At 33.6% G+C, this 26,949-nt stretch overlaps 1 protein-coding gene across 1 annotated transcript in view; it reads right to left on the reverse strand.

Annotated features, from left to right (window-relative positions):
- Positions 1–3,837: 3,837 nt before the first annotated feature.
- LOC134533870 (aminoacylase-1-like) overlaps positions 3,838–26,949 on the reverse strand; it is a 41,025-nt gene continuing 17,913 nt past the window's right edge. The window contains exons 3-9 of the mRNA XM_063371584.1: positions 25,599–25,770; positions 22,002–22,148; positions 18,875–19,062; positions 11,995–12,224; positions 10,123–10,183; positions 9,231–9,375; positions 3,838–9,143 (exon numbers count right to left, since the gene is read on the reverse strand). Of these exons, the coding sequence (XP_063227654.1) occupies positions 9,139–9,143; positions 9,231–9,375; positions 10,123–10,183; positions 11,995–12,224; positions 18,875–19,062; positions 22,002–22,148; positions 25,599–25,770 (948 nt within the window). The 3' untranslated portion in view covers positions 3,838–9,138. The remainder of the gene's footprint in view (positions 9,144–9,230; positions 9,376–10,122; positions 10,184–11,994; positions 12,225–18,874; positions 19,063–22,001; positions 22,149–25,598; positions 25,771–26,949) is intronic.

Genomic DNA, 26,949 nt, shown 5'->3' on the forward strand with positions numbered 1-26,949 from the left:
GTAATTCATTCTAGCTTGCCACGTCCGACAGAACAGCATTTCACCAGTTATTAGAAAATGTGTACACCTATTATCGTCAAACAAGCATGTTCCAATAAAAGAGTGAAGAACAGCAGCATGTGTGCATACAAGATAAGAAGCTGTAAGCTGCACGAGCATGCTGAGTCAACAGAAAGCAAGCAAGCTGACACCAGTATGCCTGACAATACTTGTGGAATACAAGCTCAGTGTTTTCGTCTGTCAGTACTCCCATGCTACGCAGGCAGCCAGGGGTGTACTTTCCGATCGAGGGAGGGAGGCACATTCCTGTCTCCAACCTATAAATCCATTCCTGCAGGCAGCAACTTTCCTATATATTAAATACATTTCCTGCCACTGAATACGGCTGTTGACTATTCCAAGATGTATTTTGTAATGTATGACTCAAAAGAGCAAATTTTTATCAATTAGCATACTAATATTAAGGACTGAAAATTTTACTAAAACAATTTTAAAAATGAAAAATGTCAGACACATTAAACACTGCATAGGCACTTTGCTAGACTTGAGAGTATTAAAAACTTCCGTAATTGTGATATTTGTAAGGTGAGCAAGTTGAAAGTCGAGGCGTACCTACACAGTGCTTCGCTGAACAAAGAGGTTAAGCCTCTTAAAACTATGTTGCTGGTTTCATCCCATATCACTAATTAAATGGGGTAGCTGCTCTATTACTGCACAGATTTTTGTAACATTGAACATATGTAAATTGAATTGTTGCAACGACAAATTATCAGTCATCATATCAGAATGAAATAAACAGCAGAGTGTACAGAACTATTTGATAAGAGAGGTTACAGGGAAAAGGGACTAACAGTTTAAATTACAACACATTTTGTGTTATGTTATTATGAGTTTTTGTTGGTATGTTAGCAGCAATCATTATTTTTTTAAGTAAAAAAATATTTTAAAATTATTTAATATTATTTTTACTTGTTTACATAGTACTAAGGTTAAGTAGGGACTGGAAAATGTTTCAGGTTCGTTGACCTATAAGCTAAGGCCTTTGTGTACCTTTGCAAATTTCACTTGTACACTGCCTGATGTTTTTATGAGATGTTACTGATTCCTACTGTTTTTTGGGTTTATTCAATAATTAAATCCAAGCCTGTGTAAAGCTTCCACTAAGTGAATCAATCAAAATTCTTTTTATATTCAATTTCGTATTGCCAGGAAATATGCTATTAATTTTATTTCATGCTTCGGTTGTGATGCAAAGGTTTGCTTCTGATTTGAAGATAGGCATTTGTTGCGAAACTTTAAATCATGGTAGCCTAAGAATCGCCCATGAATTTTTTTTTTTTATGTGATGTACATGTTTTGCACAAATTAAGTGAGTTACTTAAAAAATCAAATGCAGCACTCAGGTTTGCTTTTACGAATGCTCAATATTAATATATTATGCATGTTTAGTAAAAAAAATTTATTAAATGGTGTTATATATAGCCCAATTGGTTAATCAATCAGTCAAAACATTACTAATATTAAAAAAGTATTTTTTAATTCAATCCAGTATTTTATAAAAATAAGTGAAATACAGCCTTGCCGAGAACAAAATTTACAATTGAATTCGATTTCACCAATATTTTAAACATTCAATTTGATACTTGCTTCGCATCAAAAAACTAGTATTCGCACAGGGCTAAAAATGTACAAATTATGTAAAGCCCACCGCACAGGTACAATATTTTCTACTAGTTTGCTTACTAGAATGCTTACTGGTTTCTGTAGGTACTGTGTAGGCTACAAACTGAAACACTAGGTGCGCTACAAAGTTTCTGCTGCACACGATTCTAGCTGCCTTACTAGTTTTGTTAAGAGAATATTCTCACAACAAATTTTTATTATGATAATTCACATTTTTTACTGCATACAATTAAGGCTCTTCTTTGTATGCATTTATTAAAACGAGGAGTTGGTCACTATTCCACTTCTTTCCGTCCATGTTTATCACGACATGCGCGCTTAAAAGTGTAAACAACCCCTCATGCTGTTTTCGTGAGTTCTGATTGGCCACTCCTTAAATATTGGAACACACCAAGCAACAAAAATAGGATGCAGTCTATTACGCAAAACCAGTAGCCCAGCTCGTACAGCTGCTAGTATCCAGTTTGAATTTGAGTGAAGAAACTAGTAGTAGAGCCAGTACGACTCCTAGCTTACAATATTGTAAGGAATATTGTACCGTGTGCGGCGGGCTTTAAGCTCAAAGTATGAATACCCAGGTCAACACACTTGTTGGGACTGGATCAGCTTCATTGTTTGCTAGGAAATTACATGTTCAGTGTAAACACTTGGCCTACTCCAACCTGTAGCCCTACATTACTAAACTTTAACCATGACTTAAACAAAACTGTTGATTAGAGAGATATTACAAGTCGTGTATATCATTTGACATCAATCAAAGCTACCATAGATATATTACAATGCAATACTTCAATGAAATAAAAAATACTTCTATCAACTACAATTTTATTCCAGTCTATTCTGTCCATACATTTTTTTTAAAACCACCAATAAACTGAAATGCTTATTTAATAATAAATGTCAAGAAATACTGCAACAACATACATTTTAACAGTAGCTACAACAAAATCTTTAACACAAGTAACAGGAATATTTTATACAATTATATTATCTATTATACATCATATCTGTCAAAATCATAATCATTTGCCCTTATAATCACACATCTGGCATTCAACACTTTAACCACTTCACTGTATTTATGTAAAAGTATCCAGTGACAATATTTGTAACAAAACTCAAAATGCAAGAGTGCTGTCCTGATATATTTTGAAGGAAGAATAGTCCTTAATAGTAATAACTAGAAAATGAAATACCCAACACGGCATATTAGACCAAGCTGCAAGTTCCAAAACTCTGTTCTTTTTTGGAATATTTTGCAATACAATTTTACTGTCTGTAGTTTTAGTACCTATATGTCTGCTCTAACAATTGTAGACTAAAGAGCAAATCATATACAATAAATAATAATTTTATACTTGACACTTTCATTTATTCATTAAATTTCAGTGAACATGTGACTAGAGAAATAAAGTGATAAACTATGATTTTTTTCTTTTAGAATAAAATAAAAATATATAACAACAGTTAAAATATTAAAAATAAATAAAACTGGTATTTTTGTTCATTACTAACATCCATTGGTAATTTTGTATAATGGTGTTTCTAAAATTCCTACAAAAAGATGAACAAAAGTGAAATGTTGGTTAAGTTACATCAGCTTCATTAATAATGTATTGAATATGTTTAATTAAATGTAGATAACCTAATCCAATCAACCATACCATACATTTTGCAAAAATTACATCATTTACAAAACAATGAAAGTAAAGGTTTGGTTGGATTAAGTCAGCTATATTAATTACACATTTTTAATCCACAATTTTAATTACATCATAACTGAAATCAGAATAATGTGTTCTTTTAATACACATAATTAAATTATTTTACTAAGTATGAATTATGTATCAAAAAGTATGTACTAAATAGATTTTTTGTTTTAATTTTTTTGATAACTGTTATTAGTAACTTTTATTTACATTATGAAGTTAGTACATTTTTCAAACACACAAATACTGGGTGATTTATTTGTAATGTTCCAAGTAGTTAGACATATTTATTAAAAATTAATTACTATACAGTAAAAGTGCAAAATGTATCAGTCAAAATTACTGTTTTAGTGAAATACGTATAATGAAACATTTAGGTGTCATATTAGTTGAATATGGTTACAAATAATGTGGGTAAAACTGGGTTAGTAAGGGATAGCTTAACTAAGTTTTATTACAGTTTTATTAATTACTAATATTTACATTATTAATAAATAATTGTACTTAAAAAATCTGATCACCAGTCACTTGCATTTAAAAATGTTTATTCGGTCAATGTCTGTCAAGTTCCACAGTTAGCACTCGCTCACTGAAGATAGGCTCGACAGTGATTCGCCCCTTACCTCACGCCTGTCCTCACACGCACAGCCCTCGCACCGCTCAGTTGCACTCTCGCGGTCCCGTCGTTCGTCGCACCCTCTTCGCAGATGTCAACACTTCCCTTCAGTCGCTGAACTCTCAGAACTCACAGAACACCCGCGGAAGTAGGCGTCGTCGCTTATATACCTGTGGCGTCCTTCTCGAAGGGACGAGAGCGGCTGTGACGTGTCGCGTCATCCCGGGCCGACCCGACGCCCGAAAAACCCAGAACAGCGACGCTCATACACATCACTCCTCGCAGAGGCCTCTGTAAGCCCGAAATTCCCAGGCCACTAAGGTGCACGGGGAGCGGAGGGGGGGGGGTGTAGCAAGGAACCAGGCACGCCTGGCAAGCCTTACGTCAGTGCACGGCGCGTGACGTCAGGGCCGAGCGGGGCCAGCAGCCAGCTCCTAACCTGGCGCGCGTCGCGGTCCTGCCTATGTTCTTAACAATATATTTTTATGAATAAAGAGAATTTATAATAATTAAAATAATAAAACCGAAATCTTCTGTTTTAAAAACAAAATTGGCTTAAAAATAACTATAAAATCTTGTCTCTAAACATTAGTAATGAAAAAAAAAATCAGTTTCATATTTTTAATTTTTTACTTTTTAAAACTGTGCTGCTAAGGTACATAATTACCAACATAACTATTAATTATATTGCATGTTTGTTTATACTATAACTTTTTTGTTATTTAAAAAATGTCAAACTGTGCTAAAATTTACAAAACTCGCATCTACCCAATTGTCATTGTGTAAGAATAACCTTAAGTTATTGTACAAAATGCCAGCAGAATCACTTCTAAAAAATAACCAAGGATTAAGATAAAATACATATTCCAAATTCGAAAAGAATACTACTACTAGTTTAATGCAACAACTGGCTGGTTGCCAGATATTATATCAATATAGAAAGCACTTTCTTCAGAATAAAATATTTTAGACAAAATTTAATCCGTTTGCAAACATACTATTTCTTAATGCACAAAAATAGGGTAAAAGAGTAAAAAATCTAGGTACATTACATGTATAGTGTGAATAGGTTTTGACCACAGACCAATTGAAAACTAACAAATGAAACAAACATGTGCAAAATAAAACTTCACAACACAGTTGCATATTACCACTACTAAAACACAATACATTCAATTCAATGCAATAGAACAGGCATATTTGTAAAACATGCACCATTTGACAAAAACATAATCTTAAACTCTTTCTGGCACCCATCATAACTTTGCTGTCTTAGATACAAAAAAATCATCATTACACTCGGCATTAACGTTCGTGATCTGCCAAACAATGATATGAGTGCTAATGATGTTGAAATATACAGATGATTGAAATAATGTTCAATCTTTCTTTGAACTCTCTCTCTATTCACGGACATATTAACATTAAAAACTTGTGGCTTAAACCATTTTTAGGTAGATTTAGAAGAAATACCACTTATAGAATTCGTTACCATGATGCAACTTCCAGAAAAATTTTATATAGTTATTCGTTTGATGGTCCATAAATACCAAAAGCATCGTCAAATCACACGTTATATATACATATATACCTCATTTTTAGGAACATGATAACTGCCGTATTTTTTCACAAATCACTTCCAAACTTATACATACAATATAATCATAGAAAATCTCAGTCGATTTCGTTAATGGGCAATATCCGACCAAAGGGTAGAAATGGGAAAGGGTTTTTGAAAAAGTTTTTGAAAAACAGAAAAATTGCTATAGCTTCCAATATATGATGAATATCACATCTGTTTGAATATATTATAACTCGTAGGGGTAATACCAAAAACTTTTGTTTAAATACATTTTTGATATGACCACCCATAACTGCAAGGGTTGGAGGAAAAAAAAATTCATAACTACCTTAGTAAGCATACTATAGAATTAGTTCCTATTATTTGTAAATGGTATAATTTTTATCTAAAACATTTGTTTAAAACAATTTTCAATAAACAAGACATTGGAAACACAGGATTAAAAAAAAGGGGGGGGGGGAGGTGTTCATTAAAAAAAATTCATAAATTCCATACCATGTAAACTATTAAATCCATTATAATTTATTGTAAAACCATAAATTATTTTCTACAAATTTCATCTTAAATAATGTTTTATACGACCAACTATTACTGCAAGGGTGGAAAATAACAGGGGTTGAAGGACAAAAAAATTAATAACTCATTTAATAATTAAAATATTAAATCCATTAAAATTGTTTGTACACCTTATATATATTATCTAAAAGTTTTGTCTGAAACAATTTTTGATAATACAAACAATGATTGCAAGCCGTTAAAAAAACCTGGTGTCGGAATAAGAAATAAATAAAACTTCACTACCATGTACGCTATCGAATGCATTCTTATTTTTGTTTGACTTTCTAAATATTGGATAACACTTTGTTAAAATAAATTTTTATCTAACCAACCGTTACTGCAAGTGGTGGAAATAAGGTTTGAAAGTTTAATACCATATCCGTTGGTTATAATTTAAATCTTGGTGCAAAGCAAATTTTTATACGACCACGTTATTAGTGCAAGGAATGAAAAATATTTTTTGAAGGTCAAAAAAATTGAATAATTATCTTAGTTGGCATAACATGTAATTCGTTCTAAGCTATTCAATGCTGGATGCATAGAGTTAAACACATTCATAATATTTTTGCTGTATGGAAAATAAGAATATGTTTGATCAATCATTTTGTAACATTGAAGAATATAAATATGTTATGTACATTAAGTTCATAAAATGTTCCAGAATTTTATAGAAGATTCCGAAATATTTCCAGAAGAAACAGGTACTTCAAAATCTACCTATGCCTGAAGGCTGTGCCAAAAGGGATTTTTTTTTATAATCTAATATCTATATTTCATAAAATATCCTAAAATATACTATTATAAAATTATTAGTATGTATTTTGAATAGAGTAGTAATTTGATAAAATGTTATTATAGCTAAGCTAACACCAAAAAGACTGGCGCAGTTTTAGTTTTTTATTAAGTAAAAAACTAAAAAGTCTCACTCGTATGATAGAGAATACAGCGAAATACATATTGCCAAAACACAATACAACATTCTTGCATTGAGTCAAAATAACTCAGACATTACTTTAATATCACAAAAAAAACATTCACACAGATGTATATTTAATATCAAATACATAAATAAGTATATATACAATAGCAATAGGTATATCAAAGGCATAATAGTCAACTCTACACAAAACTAGTTGCGATTTCACAGGCACCAAGACTAACATGGGTTTACAGGTCATTATTGCTCATGCTCTCATTTGACCAAAATATAGCAATAAAAGAAAATGTGTTAACATTTGTCCTTACACTATATATCATGTGAAAAATCATACAATACTAAAATTTTAAGCCACACTTACTATGTATGTACATTAATCATGATCACATTATCAACATGGATTTGCAATTTTTATCACCAAATTCTATAAACCTATTCTCAAAAATATTTAGTACTGAAAATTACAAAGTCATTTTAAAGCACAAACTCACTTAAAAATCATCATAAACAACAAATGGAAGTTATAAATGTATAAAAGAACCTGCAACCATGAAAAATGACACCCTTTAACAAGTTTTTCAGACAGGTGCACCAAAACTAAATTAGGGATGTAACATATTTGTTGCAACAGTTTTCATTGATTTATGATATCTTGATATGTCATTTATCTAAAATTAATTACTGAAAAAGTTTGAAAATTTTCTGCAAACTGTTATCAGCCACAGCCATAAGGCTTTTTAACTGTTAGTACAAATGTGAGGAGAGGCAGACTGTAACGTGTGAAACTCAATAAATACATGTCTGTTAAACTGTTTTAATTCTTGACCACGTGCCGCTCACCGGCAGTAACAAGCGAGTGAGACGCCTTAAGAGCCCACGCAGTGTTTAAGTATAACATCTAAACAGCATGCCCAATGCTCAAAGCAGGCCATGTCTACAAGGTTTGGGGAGAAATAAATAGAGCATCACAAGTCTTGACCACACACAGGCGACTTCACAGCCCGGTACAGAGTCTCTGTCCAGTCTGTCTGCCCTTGTGAACTGTACTAAATATTCTAAGAAAATACATATAGAACACTAAAATTTGGCCACAGAAAACAGCATGCTGCACATTTTAGATAAACCCCTTTTCACTAACTATAAAAATAATCTGCAGAAATAATTTTTTTTTATTTACCCCACAAAGGTCGGCAATAATTGCATTCACTTGCGGAGCTCAAAAATGCTATTGCACTTAAGTGAAACCCCCTCTTTTTATTATATACTTCTCAAGGAACCAGGAAAAGATTGTACAATATACATACGTTTAAAAAGTGGGAGAATTTATACAGCATTAACTTAGTATAGAACCAAAGAAATATGGGAATGTGTATACATACTTTCATCTACCTCTTAAACAGTTAGAGCATACATATATGAGACACTGCAGAAACACTAACATATGTTTCCTAATATTTTGCTTATCGATCCTGTTTGGCTTGCAACGTTAAAAAAAGTGATACCACTGATCTAACTTGCTATCACTATCAGTTGCCACGTATCTTTGTTCTAAGCCTTAAAGGTCAGCGTAGTCACAAACATGAAACACGGCCAAGGGGCCGCAAGACACTCGAGTAGGTCAGGGCTGCCTCTAATTTCATAAACCAGTACAAAGATAAGACTCATTAGCCAGTACATAATCCCTGGTTATTCCCTTTCCTGTTTTTCACCACCAATATTAGGTACAGATTAACCAACTCTCACTGCACCAAACAACAGCTCTGTACAACCTAGCTGCATGAGGCAACATACAACGAAGGCCTCTACGTGATTAAAGTTACTATAAAACCTTTACCAACCTGCAGGTGACCAACTGCTACAAATTTAACAGAAATTCACCCACAGACATTTAAAACCTAATAAATTAAAAACATGCACATTAGCCTTGCGCATTTCAACACCACTTCAACTTAACACTATCACTATACTTAATAAAAAAAAAATGTACCTATTAACTCTTGTTCATCTAAATCTTCCTGTGATGACTTACTATGCAGGGTCTCTTACAAACTGATTATACTGAAAAGAAAAGAAAAAGAAGATAATGCATCAAAATACTGTTTGCAGAACATACACCAAACTGTTTATCACTGCTGCCAGTAATACCTGATACATTGGCGACTGCTGGGATTAGGCGTTCATAAATGTCAATTCCATGCAGGAACACCTTCTCGTTTAGGAATTCATCATGATCATGTAGAAGGACCGGAGTACGATTCATTGGTGAGAACCCAAGAGCAGGAATACCAACCTTGAAACCAATACAAAACTCTTTTTAACATCTGTTTTTGTAGTCTTCAAAAAGGCCCTAAGATATAATGGCCCTCAAAAAATACATAAGAAAAACTTTAGCTCTGTTGGTAAAGTACTGAAGTCCTTAGGAATGGTAGTCACCAATGGTGAGGAGAGCAAAACAAAATTTTTTGTATTGAACTTAATTAAAATTGAATGGTATTTGTTTGAATTAATTTCACGTCAAAAATTAAGATGGACTCCAAAACTTAAGCCAACTTGAGCAAGTAGCTTCAGCTCAACTCTGCTTAAAAGTAGAGTTCATCGACCGGAAAATACTTGGCAATATTCATCTTATTTCTTAAATTCGTTACATATTTGACATGTGCCATGAACATAGAATCATGTACCACTATTTTGTCCAAAATTTTGACTATATGATCAAAGATACAGTGTATTCTGTACCTTTAACTAGTAAAATTGTTAAAAATGTCATATGCCCATATTTTTAAAAATGCTACTATTTAATTTACATCTATTTTATTATCACTTATTTAATGTGTTGTGGGTTCTGGATTGAGAACTCATCTGTGGAAATATTGGCTCACTAATAAATACACAGACAATACCTCCAAAAGCTGCAAAAATTAATAGAAAAAACACACACAGAGATATATTTCATTACACAGGCATTTTTAAATACTAGTACTACCACTTGAATTAATACACCAAGAACATAGTATAAAATAATTAGCCACAAACTCACCAGTCTGACGTAGCGGCTGTCTGTTCCACCTGGGAATATAGCTGGCTTCAACTTTAGTTTCCTATCCAGACAAAAATATATACATAGACCAATGTGTACTATAACATATTGAAAAATCATGGTGATTACCAAACTAGAGTTTTGTAATTCCCTGTTTTTTTTATATAGTTTTCTTGATTATCTGTAAGATGGAATTGAGGCCTGTATTACAGGAGTATAGAAAAAGTCACAGGCAATACGCAGCAGTGGCCCATTGAGACATCAAAACACACAGATGGACAAGATACTGCAATGTAAATTCAACTGAGAAAACTGTGGAAAAGAAAAGCCTTGATCGTTGGTGGGTGCTTCCAGCCCAGTTCATTTTATTAAAACTTTGGCCACCATACTTTCACAATCACACATTGTGCATTGAAAATAACCACCACAACAAGTAATCAACTGCATAGTTATTAAATCCAATGGCAATTTTTATGTAACCTACAAGTCTGAATATTGACTGAAATGTTAAGTACTAATGTTCTTTGATTTTACCCAAATAATGGCATTTCCAAAATTCCTACTGCATTCTAAAATACTTCATAGAATGGAGGAAATTAAAGACCGAGGAAATAGTGAGGGAAAAATATTAAAAACAAGAAAATTATTTAAAAGAATATAATAATTCTAATCATTGTAACATTGGGCTCGGAAATACAATTTTCAGACTCATCTATTTTTACGGAAAAGCCGCTACCCTCCATAATTAACACTACTAGGTCATGTTGCAGGTGTTGTGTACAATCTTCACGATTTAACTAAGTTTTTAAACGGCTTATGCACTGTATAATTATAGGCTAGGAAAATGAATACGTAAAAAACCTTGCAAAACTTAGTTGCTACACTTTTTTTTTGTCTATTACCAAGTTTTATTATAAATAATTAGATATTAGGCACAGACGTGACTGCGGCAATGTGGCAGGTCCTTTATGTTGTTTGTATAAATACATCTTACTTAAAGTGTTTAATTTTCAACAATCGAAATGCTAATATCGCATAAAAACATGAAACTGTCTTGTTTAATAAATATTTCTCAAACACGAGCACTTTTCTTTTTGTGTTCTAGTCATACTTACATTTGATCTGTAAACAAAGTTTTCTGCATGGGGGAATTTAGTTTCCTAGGTGATGTGAATATGAAAGTATGTACTGGGAACAATATCCTTCTTTAAAAAATTTAATTTTGAAAACAACTTTTCTGTAATCTGCAACTTTGAAGTGTTTTGAGCATACACACTTATATGCTGAGAATTGGACTTGAGCAGTCGTTGCAGTGAACTTTAATTTTCCATTATTTAAAAAGTTATTTTATTTAGGTGTGAAATCCCATTTCAGGTGTTAAAGATAAACTCTCGCAATGAGGGATGAAACGATATTGGACATTATACAAACACATACACGGAAAAAAGTTAAATGCTTCTTTGCAGCCATATGCAGCATTAGGCTGCTTATATATGGTTTACATACATTCAAAGCAAAGGTAAATTTGAGGTCATCATATATTTGTCATACATTCAAGGATGTTGTATATACTATACTGGAATTTGCTTCTTTGAATCTATTTTTTTAAGTGAAGAATCTTTGTTGTTAAAATGAAAAAAGCATTCTCTAAGCCTACCACTAAAAATTAAGGCTACTTTAATACTCATGCATGTCTTGTTTCATTAATTAAGTTTAACTACATTGTTTATACGTTTTGGTATATTGCACCGCCAAAACAAACATTTGCAGCAAGTGCAAACTAAATGAAAACCACACTAAAAAAACCACACCAAAAAAATTTAAATACTTAAATGAAGAACACTCACTCAGCCCACAAAAGCTTATACTCACAACGAATCGCATTCAGCCTTGAACGCCATCCAAAAGGGATTGCTGGAATCTAGGGCAGTGATTGCGTTCCTCTTGTTTTTCAACTCGAAATCATAATGCACGTCCCGGCCTGCCTCCTTGCACCAGGACTGCAGCAGTGCCTCGAACTCTCGGTGGTCCTGGGTCACCGCCAGGCGCATATCGAACACCGCGGTGAGCTCGGGCGGCACCACATTCGCCTGCACTCCCCCCTGCAACCACGCATCTGGGTCACATGGTCTCAGGGGCGTAGCCAGGGGGGGGGGGGGTTTAGGGGTTCAACCCCCCCCCCCCCCCTTAGCACCAAATCTTTAATTAATTTCTTATTCATCACTCAAACAAATATCATATTATCATTAATAAATTTTTTACCATTACAATATTTAAATTTAAGAACCGAAAATTGCTAAAATAGCACTATTTTACACCTTAAAATCCAAATTTTCCCGGGGGAGGACCCACGGACCCCCCGCTTTAATATGGGGGGGCCATGCTTCTTAACACCCCCCATACCCAAATCCTGGCTACGCCACTGCATGGTCTAGCAACCCTTAAGCAAAAATAAATGTTGTGTTGCATGTAACTGTTACAGCTTGACTTTTATTCTGTGTAATTTATAATCTGCTACGGCCAACTGATGTTCTTATTTCTCTGCTGTTACAGGTTTCCCTCAGCAGTTAAGATTGTCTTATAATATTGGTTTTCTTCTTCTTTTTTCTTCAACAGAAGCTAACTGAATCGGCACATGCTAAAAGGGCCTCAGTCCATGCAACCCAGTTTTGAGAAAAACTAATAAATCTATCTCTAAGCAACCCTTTTAGAGTAAGTTAAGAATTTCCCTATCTAACATTAGCTAATCCGCACATGTGACTCAATCCCTTTTGGCATAGATATCCTATAACATGCAATTTTCATGCTTAACTCACTTGCCATTTTTTTTGTGACTGAGGCCCTTTTAGCATGTGCCAATTCAATTCCGATTTTTAGTCTTCCATTAAGTGAAATAACGAATGAGCAAATAAATTACGACTTAGCATCTCATTAGAAACGATGAAGGATGATGAGACAAGAATGAAGCATTGTTGGAGTAATAGTTAAGGGAAACAAGAGTCTCCTGAGAAAACCCATCAGCTCGCTGCAACATCTGCTACATTTCTAATTTACTGAAAATCTAAGCCTGATCCCAATACAGACCTGCCAACATTCAAATTTAAAAAATCACGAGGTCCTCGATAAAAACTTTCAGGCCCATAAATACAGGTTATATATAAAAAAAACAAATGAGAATCTTTAAATTTAAGTGGCATACCTGTAGGTACATATGTTACATGGTCTCTGCTTCAAAATTTATTTCAACAAATTATAGGTTGCTGATTTAATTTAGTTGAACATAATTTAGCGCTGTCGTGTAGTGATCATGCAGGGCCGCAACTAAAAAATATGTAAAATAACATTCTGCTCGTGTAACACTATTATGTATCACTGTTCACAGCAAAATTAATTTTTTTATTGGAAGCAATACACTTCACGTGTTAGTTTTTTTTTTGTAGTGACATGTTTCACAATGTCTCCTTTTCCACTATGCGAGATAGAAAAATCAGCACGGCACACGCAGGACACGCTACAAAACGCAAAATTGCTTCCTTTACGTGACTCGAGTATTGATGGAAACTCGTTACTGTAAGCTTTCGTAAAACTTGTTTTGTAACTTTTACAAACAAAATCTGGGGCCCCGAAAAATCGTGAGGAAACACTATTTTGGCGTGAGGGCGTGATATGGACCTTAAAATCGTGAGCCTCACACCAAAATCGTGAGCCTCACACCAAAACCGTAAGAGTTGGCAGGTCTGCCAATAGAAAGCAAGGCATGATCGCCTTAAGTTGCAGACATGTGATCTGACCACTTAGCCATCAGGCTCCCAGAACATTCATTTTAATTTTGAGTCATTAAGAATCAATTTTATCAAGTCTGTGGTTGCAAGATTGTAATCATTTATGGCTTTGTAGATTAGCCTTGAGAAGGCTTGTTGATACTTTTAAAGTTTCTGGACATAGAAAGAGATATTAATAATGAAATTATGTTCATCATTAATTCTACATGTCTTATTTTAAGAAGCTACTCATTCTCAATTTCCCTGTCTTATATAATACAATTTTTTTTTTTTCGTATGAGGAAGATTGTCATGCAATTTCTGTAACATGTAGTTTCGATAGGTGTTCTCGGAAATATCCTACTTCAGCTGTGCAGGTTTATGTGAGGTCACTTTGGAGCCTTGCTGAGTCTAAGTCTTGAAGCTGACACAATCTCAATGCATGCATGCACTCTTAAGAGCCAGGACCTGTTATTTGTCATCAGTAAAATACTGGGCATATTAGGCACTGTACTTAGGCAATTGACTTAAGTACTGTGTAGCAGTTTTTTTCCTTCTAATTTTTACAACTTGTAGGTAGCGCTGATATTAGTTTTTCACTAATTTGAACGTACTCAATGGCAGTCCACATGGATGTTAATCATTTCACTCAGAAAATGGCAAACCTAAAATTATATTACATTAATAAAATCAAGTCTAGTTTTTCATGCAGGAATGTAATAATAATAGATAAAATAAGCAATCTTTATGCAAATTTCATTGTGTATTGAGGTCGGTAAAATTTAATTGCGCAAAAAAAAAAGATACTTTCTTAATTTACAGAAAAATAAGCTAAAATATATTCGCAAAATTGACTAGCATGTAGGGCCTGTCAAAACAATGTTTGATTATTTACAATATAGTATTTTATTTATTTATTTATTTATTAATATTGTAACATGCCCACCAACAGCAGAGGGCTTTAGCGGTGGGCACGACACATATATACAATGAAACAATATTTTAACACGTAGTAATGTTCCAGTAAATAAAAAAAATAACTACATGCAGTCACAAAGTAAACAAGCATGCTGGCATGTTAAGTGCCCAAGTGCCCAAGCTTACATTAGCATGCCTATTCAAAATACGTTATTTGGTAACTGCTGTTTTACTTTAAGTTGCATATTTTACAATTACCTGAACGTGTAATTGTATGTGTGTGATTTTTATAAGTGCCAAGTTGCTTGGCACAATACACCACTCTTTTCTTGTCACTGCTAAAAGATATCACTAAACCTTACATCCTCTTGCAAATTACATATTAGCTATCTCAGAAACTTAGAAATTAGAAACTAACCACCAATTTTACTTTAGTATAGTTATGTGAGAATTCATCCACATCATAACAATGTAACAAATGCAGTTGTAGGTAGATCAAAAATGAAGGAAAATATGTCAGTTTTCCTTACCATTCTAGATATCCAGAGAATACATGAAACAAAAAAAAAATACTTTGTATTAACTACAGCTAAATAAAAGCCATCAGAATATGTAATGATAAAACCATGAGACAGAGACAGTATCAAGAAATTAAAAGAATGAATCATTCTCAGAATTGGGCTCAACCTTCACACTCCGTGTTGTGTGTTGGCCAAAAAGACTTCACCCCACCCCCTTTTTTTTTTAGCACAAACTTGCTTGTAGAAACAATTTAAACAATTCTTTATATGTGAGGCTGTGAGGACCCTAAGCTTGGTTTAGTATTTTTATCACTAGGCTCTCACAAATGTGGCACCACTTTTATTTCAGGTCCTGGCAAATTGGGAAGTTATTAATCAAAAGGAGGTACTCATGCAGACTGTGTAGCGAAAAATGGTTTCCTCTGAAAACTTCAATCTCATACCCCATTTTCATGTCAAAACTTCCTCTCATTTGATGCATTCAGGCCAACTGGTCTGTCCATTGGGTATGACAGCCAGCTCCATTGCACATCAGCACAGTCCCCAGCATGTTAACTAAATGTCTCATTAAGTAACATTGCACCGATTTTAATTTGTTTCCTACACTAATTTTACACACCGTAAATTTACCAGGATTTAGATTAACAAAAATGGTACATATTACTGATCCACAGTAACTTATTACAAATGGATGGCCAAAAATATATAATTTAGAAATTCAAGGACATATCAAGGATTTCAAGGACAAAAAATGTGTTTCTGAGGTTCAAAAAATGAAAGAAAAAATATGAAAATAATTCAAAGCTAAAACATTATTTTTTAGGAGTGTATGCTATGCATATCAACATTGCTGATGTACAGTTCTTAACATCACCCTCAACACATGGTGTTTGAGATTTATGGTCCAATTTTTTTCTTAAGTTGGTAAACTACACACATTAATGAGTAGGGCGGGATAGTGGGGAGAGCCGGGGCAATAAGTTGCGAAGGGGAAAACCTAGAGGCAGGAGCGAGAACTCTGAAAGTTTTTAAGGAGAGAAGGAGAACGTAAAAAGGGGAAAAACTCGATGGTCATGAGAATGATAGGTAAATGGAATGTCTTAGATGAGGGATGTGGAGTGTCAAGGTGTATGGCTCAGTTCAGGCAGGAGAAGCTTGAGAGAAAGGTAGGGTGAATGCTTGCCACCGGGCTCTTGCCCAATTGCAGCAGTCTTCAAATCAACAAGAAAGGAACAAAATAACTGGTCCGGAAGTCAACTATCACTGTGTGCTCTTTTATTGGAATTTACATAATTAATATTTCGTAAATTTTTATTAAATTTTTATATTAATACAATATGTAAAAATTACTAACAGCCACTAAATATTATGAAATAAATTAACCTTAAAATAGTTGTGAACACAGCAATAATTAACAAAGAAATGAACATCGCAAACGTATCAATATCTTGATTACTGGTTACTACGAAGGCATGGCTCAGACCAAAACATAGATTAAGTATAATATTTATTTGCCTTACCGATCAAAATACTTTATGAAACTGTAAAATTCAAGTACCGTGCCCAAATTCAAGGGTGATTCCCATTTTTCAATAACTCAATAACATATAGCCACCATGATACTGACTGAATATAAAAACTTAACTCTTAACTCACAAAAAGTGTTTAAGCTTTTTTTTTCTAATGTGATGTGAAAAGGGGGAGGTAGCCAGTGAGGCAACCTACCTATATTGCAGGAGGTTCATAAAAAGAACAACTTCGGACAAAAAAATTTAACATAGAATTCTTTAAAATAATGTTTTGCATTATAGTATACCTATATATAAACACACAAATTATGTTTTCAACTAAATTTCTTGACGTGAATCACGTAGTTTTCATGTTTTCTGCTGCCAGAACAGCTACGTCAATATTTGAATTATTCCATTTTCAGAGTGAAATTTTGAACTGTATAATAAAAGTAATAAAATGCCTCCGATGAAAACAAAAAAAAATTTATGTGTTCTCATGTTGCAAATAGGTAAACTTATAGGGTAATACAAAACTATAAAACGAAATTTAATGTAGAATTTTTAAAAATAAAATATTTATCTGAAACATTTTAAAACAAATATTATAACTCTAAGTAGGTATGTTTGTATATTTGTTTTTGTTCAATTGACTGAAATCAGACTATAAATACTTCCTACAAACAATCAAGCTTAATGAGCTAATTCAACATTTAAGATTTAACAGTAAAAATTTCATTTATGTAGGCTATTAATTTTTTGTGTCTACATTACGATGAACACTGTGGTATTTCTACATTTCAATGATAACTAAGGATTATAATGCCAGGATTCTAACTTTTTTTTAAGTTGTCATTATTTCTTTTTGTGACTATAAATTATAACATAAAGTATTAAAGGATTGTTGTACTATTACAAAATTTTATTTATTAATACTTACACAGTATAAATTCTGCTACGTTCACGAACGCAATATATACAGATGAATCACGTAGGTCCACCATCTTTATGAGATTTCTGAGACTACCACAGATGGCAGCACCGTGGTTACACATTTCCATTCAATCGACTTCCATTCCGTTCACAAAATTACTCCTACCAAATGCAGTATACCGAGAGCTAAGATGTTACACATAAGAAAATTATAGAGTGCCTGGAAATTAACTAGTTATTGGCACATCCTGTTGAGACATTTCCAAGTGTAATTAATAGTCTGCATAAGCTGTGACTGTATTCTGAGCGAGTACTTGAACCTCGTGACTCAAGACTGCTTAGCTGTGACCACACAGCTATAGCACGTATCAGCCTCAGTTTTCAGTACGCAGTTTAATGGGCATTTACTCTCTCCCTTACCACTGCACAATATCTGCCATTAAAGCTGTCCCTGTTTTGGTGTGCTATGATGCCAAAAATATGCCACAGACCGCAAACCTTTTAGACATAACTGTATAATATACTGAAATATTTTAATGTATCTGAAAAATTGTATTTTTAATAGGATAATTTGGAATTAGAATCTCGGAAATGTATTTTCTTGTTGTATTTCATCAAGAGCATCATCTGATAATATTACGTTTTTACATATAAGGAGACACATATGAAAAACTTCAATTTTGTTTAAACCATTTATGTATACAGTACAAGTATTTTATTATCATTTAATATTAAAAAGTTGGGCTCTGCTTGAGTATACAATGTAATTAAATTGAATGTCTTGTTGTTAATAGTGGCAGACTGCTAAACCTAGTTTCTTCCGTGAAATAATAATTGGTGTCTAGCATTAATTTTTTTCTTCTTTTCAGAATGACTAAAACTACAATAATACTGTCAATAGACCCTATTTAATGGTCTTAGAAAATCAACAAATAGTAAAATTAAAAAAAAATCTAAACTTATTATAATTAACTATGGTGTACAAAATATTTTTTTTAATGTTAATAAGCTGGCAACAATGCTGCAGTACTGCAAACTAAGAGTGACACACACTATAGATGGACGCGATGCGACATGACCTGGCCACCTCGCACAACTGCAAGAAATATACCTTGAGCATCGTGAGGTTGATGGTAGTCACGTCCCCGACAGTCAGGGCTGGGTTCGCAGCCAGCTTGTCCTTCTCTTTCTGCCTGAAGTCCATGAAGCGATCGATGACCACTCGTAGCTTCTCCCCGGCAGTGTCCGGGTGCAACAGAGATCCATGTCCTGGAGTCCCAGGGCAGTGCACGTGGATTTCTGAACAAACACAATCCCACCGAGGCCACTGCCACATCTCATCTGGATAACGTCCATGACGGTGTACCAAGGAAGAACTGTGTAAGTAAATGGGTAGTGCAACATGATATAGTGAAATGCCTATAATCTGGCATTCTACGGTTCTACACACCTCATGCCGTTTGCGTTCAGATTTCTTCGGGTGGATTCCGGCTGCTGACCTTGGTTTCCAGGTCTCATTACTGCTCAGAGTTTATCGTTACTGTCGGTTTTCATTTTAGTGCAGTGTTTCCTCTTTTCTGGCAAATTTACAGTTCAAATATCACATTTTCACATTTGGTATTCCCATTATAACCAAAGATGTTTGATAATCTGGTAAAATCGCTAGTCCTGCGTGGCAGTGGTCCCAAATGTGCCGGATTAAAGACCTCACACATCTTTAATCCACAACCAATTCATCCACTTCATTTATTCATCAGGTAGGCCATAACCTGTCCATCTGTGAAAGAATCACTAATTTGAGAAATGTTGTGCCAAAGTTTATTAAGTACTCAAAGAATTGCATTTTAAGGCAAACAGGTGTCTGCTTCCCAGCTGATGGAGAGAGACTGGTGCGTATGGCAAAGTAAGATTAACATGGAACTACATTCCCTCCCGAAATTTCAACTGAAATAAGGGGGAAAAAAATGTTAATATTAAATTCACATCACTCAGCATGGACAGAGATAAATGATAGAATTGCATTCACAGAGTACCTTTTACAAGGATACATGATGGGAAAGTAATACTAATAAATTTTACTTAAATAAACATGACTGGACACTTTTTTAATATTTTTTTTTTGCAAATGTACCAAACATATACTAAGTATATTCCCTCCTCTGAAATGGATTTATATATGCGATAAAGATGAAGGGGGGGAGAGAGAGAGAGAGAGAGAAACAGTATAACAGAGACAGAGTGGCACTCAGTGTGTGACAAACGGACAGTAAACCAATAACCAAAAAGAAGGTTAGTGTCACACCACCTACTGTGGGAAGAAACATGTGTTAAGGTGACACTCTTTGTTGCCATATTCTTTGCTAGCAGAGACGGGCAGGTTTTATTTAGTCTTCACTAAGATCCTGTCGTACAATGTTGTGCGCAAGAGTTGCGATTTTGATTCTGCCTTCAGAAATCAACACATTCATGATTCATGGTCTCATGCCTAACCACAAGAAGAACATTTTGCTCAACAACACATTTTATTTTGTTGCAGTAACCACTAACACAAACCAACCTTTTATCAAGCAAAGATATGGAAATAAAAATATCATTGGAGTTTTTTTTTAGCATCCTGCCCTCCAATCCCTGTACAAAGATTTAAGACTGCTAGGTTATTAGTACCTCAGCGCTCTAATCGTATATTTTGAGTTATAGAAAGGAGCTACATGAATCCTCAGTTTCCTTGCTTGGGACAATTTAGTAATAAGTGTAGATTTTTATTTATTTTTATTATTTTGGTAATCTCTACCAGACAGAATTGGAAAACTGTTTTACTTTTTCAATTTTAAATTTAACTTTTAAAGGACCGAGACTTCTATTGACTTCAGTCCTTTAAAAAAATATATATATTTAAGGGCAAATCCTGACAATCCCATGAAAACATGCTTGAGTGTACAAGCATGTTTAATTTAAGAACCTTGTAAGCACATGAAAGTTGTACAGACGTTGAGAGAGGTAGTATGCAAGATATCCATATCTTCTGTGTTTAATCTGAAGGGAAACACATTAATTATTTAGGGTATTGTTATTCGAATATTTAGTGTGAAGTTGATTAGATAGATTGCATATGCAGAATGGTTATCAAATAATATTTTTATGGCTAACTTGTTCAGTTAGATTTCTTGCCTTTATAATTTTTTTTTGTGAAGGTCAAATAAAATACTATAAGCTTAGAGCAACTAGACAGAAGTAAAATACATTCAACTATAGATTGGGATGAGAACCCCCAGAATTAATTATGATTAAATTTTGTGGAATATTTTTAGAAATTTGCAACTTACTGAGGACACGAACCCAGATCGCTCGTCAGGAAAGGTGTACATAGTGACTGCATGGAAAAATACATTTAATTCAAAAATTGGGACTGTGTTTCAAATTAATACAACTAAGGGCTAGGAATGATTGTAAGTTAAGTCATTATAACAGTTTTCCTCATTTATAAGATACAATTGTAACATTTAGCAATAATTTTTAGAAATTAATTTTCTTAACTGGACACTTTTTTTAAGTACATTAAATACCATATGAATAAAATGAACAACAACACCTGAATTTTTTTAATGTTAGTTAGAAATTTACAACCATTACATGCCAATGAAATGTCAATTATCAGAGCCAGTCAGTAGTTAAAATATCACTTATGTCAAACTTTTATTTCATTGCAAAATACCTACACAATTTCACAAAGTATTTTCTTTCCTGAGGTCTAACATAACACATATGTTGTGATAAACAAAAAATTATAGTAAAGAATTATTTAGCACATAATAAAAATTTAAAAATACCATTTTTCATGCATTTGCTTAAAATAAATTCTAGATCTATGAACGTATATTACATTTTCATGCACGTCGGCATAATACAAAGTATACCTTCCTTTTAAATCATATCATCATGCTAGAATTACGTGTTTTGTTTAATACCTTAATGAAAGGAAATTTCAAAAATTTGGAAGTGATCTACATATTTTCAACCTACTATGAAGTTTCATTTTGTTTAGATATTTAATGTTATTTAAAGTTTGGTTAAAAGCAAATACCACCCCATTCACATTAGAATTATTGTAGGGTTACGATGATGACAAACAAGATAATTCAGTGTGTACACACTGATTACACTGCTTACTCATGAAGGTTTCACTACTGCTAAAAAACTGTTATCTGAATATTGCTTCTCCAATGATTTTAAATACTCACGCCAAATGGACCGTTCACCGTAAAATAAGGCAAATTCTTCAGTTGGACTGGCAATACCTTCATCCAGTGCAAAGCCAATATTAAGAGCCTTGAAGTCACTGGTATGTACAAATGCTTTCATTCCATCACCTCCGCCAATCTCTTCATCTTGAAAAATTACAAAAACAAATTTAAGTAAAAAGAAAAACAATAATCATACAGAGAAAAAAGAAATATAGATATAATCTGTAACAAAATGCAGAGAAAAATCAAATACCCTTTCACAATGCCAAGAAAAATTAAATTAATGACCACTCCTCGATTATTGTATTTCTAGAATAACATATTGTTACACTAAAATGCTGCAGAATGCAAATAAACTTTCAACAAAACCACTTTCACTGACAAATGCACCCATATAGTAAGCAATGATATATGTATATATATAATTTTTTTTAAAAATTTTTAAAATGCTGGGCACTAACCCCAAGAGGTCACCTTTATTAAAATGTCTATAATTTATGCTAAGCTGATAGCATTTTCTTGATATTCAAAGGTCGAACACGGATCCTAAAACAAAATGGGTAAAATACAACTTACAAGACCACTGGGACAGCCCAAATGGACGACTTGAGGTGCCCGCCCTCTGACGTGACGTCACGTCACACATAAAGAGAGAGGGGGACTATGGGACACAAAGTTGTTGCTACCTAATGCTGCATATGGCCACAGGAAGCATTTAAAATTTTCAGTTTAAGTGTTAATGGACAATATTGTTTCATCCCTCACTGTCAGAGAATATGTTTTACGCCTGAAATAGCATTTCACATCAACACCTGCAACACAGCCTAGGAGTGGTAATTATAAAGATAGCTGCTTTTCTGTACAAAAAAAAATACATATGTCTAAAAAAAAATTTTCTGAATTCAATGATACAATGATTATAATTATTATTTTCTTTTTAAATATATTTTCTTGTTTTAATGCTTTTACCTCTACATTTCCCTGGACATTATTGTCCTCATCTCAGAATCCAGTAGGAATTATGAAACACAGTTCTTTGAAAAAAATCAAAGAAAATTATAAGTACCTACTCAAATATCTCTTTTGTATTTTTTTTCCCCCATGGAAAGGCAGTGACTCTCCTGAATTACCTAATTAAATTATGTGAGTGCCTGCAAAATAATGTACAATGGATAGGGGGAAAAGAATCTGTATTTTATAGTAAAATGTGCTTTTTAGTAAACAAAATTCAAGCAGGCAACATTTTTAAAACTATATAAGTAAAAAAGGAAATACTTATATTCAAGATATACAAGTTAAAATTACATATGTGGGACGAGACGGGAGTTCTTTAAGTCATTATAAATTGATTTTGGCTTCAATAAGATGTACCATGTTTTCTCGCATAATCGTCGCACATTTTATTCTAAAATCAAGTTTGAAAAGTAGAGGTGCGACTATATGCGGAAAAAATTTTTTTTTGTTAGATAAAGTTATGCATAAAAACAAAACCCATTCATGGAAAATATGTTTATTTAAAAAGGGAAGTATAAAAGAGTACGCCAAACAATTTAAATTAATAAGTCATACAACAAAAACCTTTCTTTAACTTTAAATAGAAAAACACCTGTGATCCAAATGCAAGCCGAACGAACGCGTGACTACACAACATGAAAGAATGCGGGCTATCAAATGTAGTTAACTCAGCACCTGATAGAGAGCGCGCGTTGTATGCAATCGGCGAGACATCGATATTCGGCTACATGTGCACGCTCTATATGGGAAGCGACACAACCAAATAGAGAGTGTGCGTTGCATGCACTCGGCGAGATATCAATATTCGGCTACGTGCACGCGCTCTATACGGAAAGCAACATAACCAAACATTAATGATTGCAACGAGCGCTGACTACAGTTTTGTATGCGGTATACCGTGGCGACGCTGACGAACGGATGAAGGTTATAACGTTTAAAAAGTCTTTAAAAGATAATTTACACGTCAGACGACTTCGTATTTACGTTAATTAAAAAAGTAAGTGGTAATGTACGAATAAATATTGGATTTCTATTTTAAAATACATCGTTTTATATGGAAAAAATACCCACACAAAGCGCTCGGAATCTAATAGCGGGACCAAAAACATTATGTGACGTTTACGCGAGAGGTTTTTTTTATCCAAATTTTGACGCCCTAAAATATGGGTGCGACAATTACGCGAGTGCGATCATTATGCGATAAAAGAAGGTACATTAAAATAAAATACAATATATTTTAGCTATAAGGAAAACTTCATTGTAGAAGGCATACTCACTTTCTGAGTTAGGTATTTATTTTTAAGTAAACTAATTTATTTAGTAATCCACCAACAGTTTGCCTATAATCAACACGTAAATACTGCAACATTCTACACAAGAACTATGTGCCCTGCCTTAACACAAAGAATGCATGAGGGATTTCAAAACCATTAGGTTGTTCCTCTCCACGAAAATAAATAAATCTGGCCTTTACGTTTTCTTTGCTTTGGATAGCAATAGACTTTCACTAATATGTCCTTACCGCATGTCGCTATCTACACATCGTTATAATACGAAGAAATGTGAAACTTCACTCTCTTTTTTATAAACCTCTTGCTAACAAGTTCTCGAATAAGCTAAATCCATAACCAACTTCATATGAATTCAAATTAATACTGATTTTGTCCATGACAACTTTTTCACTATAGCTTATTACATTATCAGTGACTCTTCATTTATATTGTGACCTACAGTTGACAGTGATGCTTCAACCGGTCATTAATTGAACTGCTTGGCTCCGCTCCATTTGAAGTCACCTATTACTTTAGGCTATATGAATCAGCTGCCTAATACATTGCACTGCCCGTGTTTCTCGTTTGCTTAGAGTATACCATTCCTGTCGGTTTTTATTTCAATACGGTGTTTCCTGTTTTCTAGGGGGTCATAATTCACATTTCACATTTGGTATTCCCATTAAAACTACAGTTAAACCTCGTCCATCCAGACTAATTAGGACCAAAGGCAATCCGGAAAACTGAAAATCCATATAATTCAGGTAGTATGGGTAATAAGTAAAATGAAAATAATTAAGACTTACCATTTTCTACTATAAAACCCATGTTTTGAAGAAAAAAAATTACATTGTATACATAACCTATATTGTTTACAAGTCATTATAAACTATAAAAATAACTTTGCACATTATTTATTAACGAAGAATTCATCAATTTTCTTCCGTTTCAAAAGTATGGCGTTTGAATGAAGCATCTTTTGTTTGCATAGATGTAGAATACAATTGTCATTTTTATGTGAACATTAAATAAAATGTCCACAAATGTGATACGGTTTATCCGGAGATCTGGATTAACAGGTTTTACTGCATACTGACATTATGTGATTCAGAAAAAGCACTAATCTGGCATGGCCGTGGTTCCAAATGTACTGATTTAAAGCCCTTTCACTTAAACACATATTCTGCTCGACTCACATCAGAATGTTGGAGGGAAAATCTAACCCCATAAATATTACTAAATTTATACAAGTGTTTCTTATGCAAGCTATGTATTTGTCACCCAGCCGGCCCACGGAGATAGTAGTTACCTGGAACGAAGGAGATGTGCAACGTGCGACAGAGCTTAGCGCCCGCGGCCTTCAGCCTCCTCACGGCCTCGAGATACTGGATGCCGACACACTTCATGTCTTGGGAGCCCCTGGCAAAGATGTTGCCATTCTCATCCTTCTCTGCTCCGAAAGGATCTCGAGTCCATTTTTCCTGCACGCCAGTTAACCAAAGTCTGGTGAAGACACTACTCCAAAAATAAAATAAAATAATCTAATACTTCTTTAGAAAAAAAACAGGACTTTCGGACAGGGTTGGCTGGTTTAAACCATGGTTTAAACAAAGTGGTTTTTAAAAAATACCACATTTTTTTTAAATGTATTTTTAAATATAATACCTTAATTATTTTAATGAAAGGTCTGATTTCACTATACTAGCAACAAACGTTAATTCATTAATGTTTTCTTGTGATTTATGGGAACAAAAAATTATATACTAATCAAGATCTTATCATTTAAAATATCTGAATAAGTTGTAAATTATACCCAGCTAAATACTCCTGTAAAATTAAATTAATTAGCAAATTGTAGAGAAAATATAAAAAAAGAGGAAATAAAAAAACTTAATGAAAATTTGTAAAAGCCCAAGTTATTTATTGGAAAAAATGCTACTTTTGGGGTTCTGAGCATGTTTATTATAATGATAAAAATTCAATAAAAAACAACTCTTTTAATTGGTGGGCTATTTATACAACCAATACCTTATATAGGAGGGGGAGTGGTCTTGTGGCAATACCACTTTAATATTTCAATACAGTGTTCTTCAATAATCTAGTGGCGGCACTGAAAGAAAAATTAGCTTTGACGTAAACACTGAGGGCCAATTTTGTGATAAAAATTAATCAGCATTTCATGAGGCATAGATTTTATATATTTTAGATTTTTTTTCCAAACATAATGTATAAAAAAATTAATAGAATAAAGCCTAGTTAAACCACATATTGAAAATACTACCAACCAAGGAAATTTAATCATCTTACATATTTGGCACGCATAAAACCATATACATAATTATATGGTTACATATAAAGAAGTACAAGACTGTGAAATAGTTTAGTGTTTGAGAGAAATAACGTGTTCAGTGCGGCCTTGCAGCATTCCTACCACACACTATTAACTGGAGGATGAAATGACAGGAAGAGTCAATCAAGGTAATTTAGCCCCCATGGCAGGACGTAGTCATCAGCAACACTGATAAGGATTAAACCAGGAGGCACTTCTACAGTACCGAAACACCACAGCCAAAAGTACTATAATTCTGAAAACCACAATGCACAATGGAAAATAGACCACAACGAAAAGTCTGGAAAGTGCAGTACACCACACCACTGAA

Source organism: Bacillus rossius, chromosome 7 (genome assembly GCF_032445375.1).
Source record: "Bacillus rossius redtenbacheri isolate Brsri chromosome 7, Brsri_v3, whole genome shotgun sequence".
Lineage (NCBI taxonomy): Eukaryota > Metazoa > Arthropoda > Insecta > Phasmatodea > Bacillidae > Bacillus > Bacillus rossius.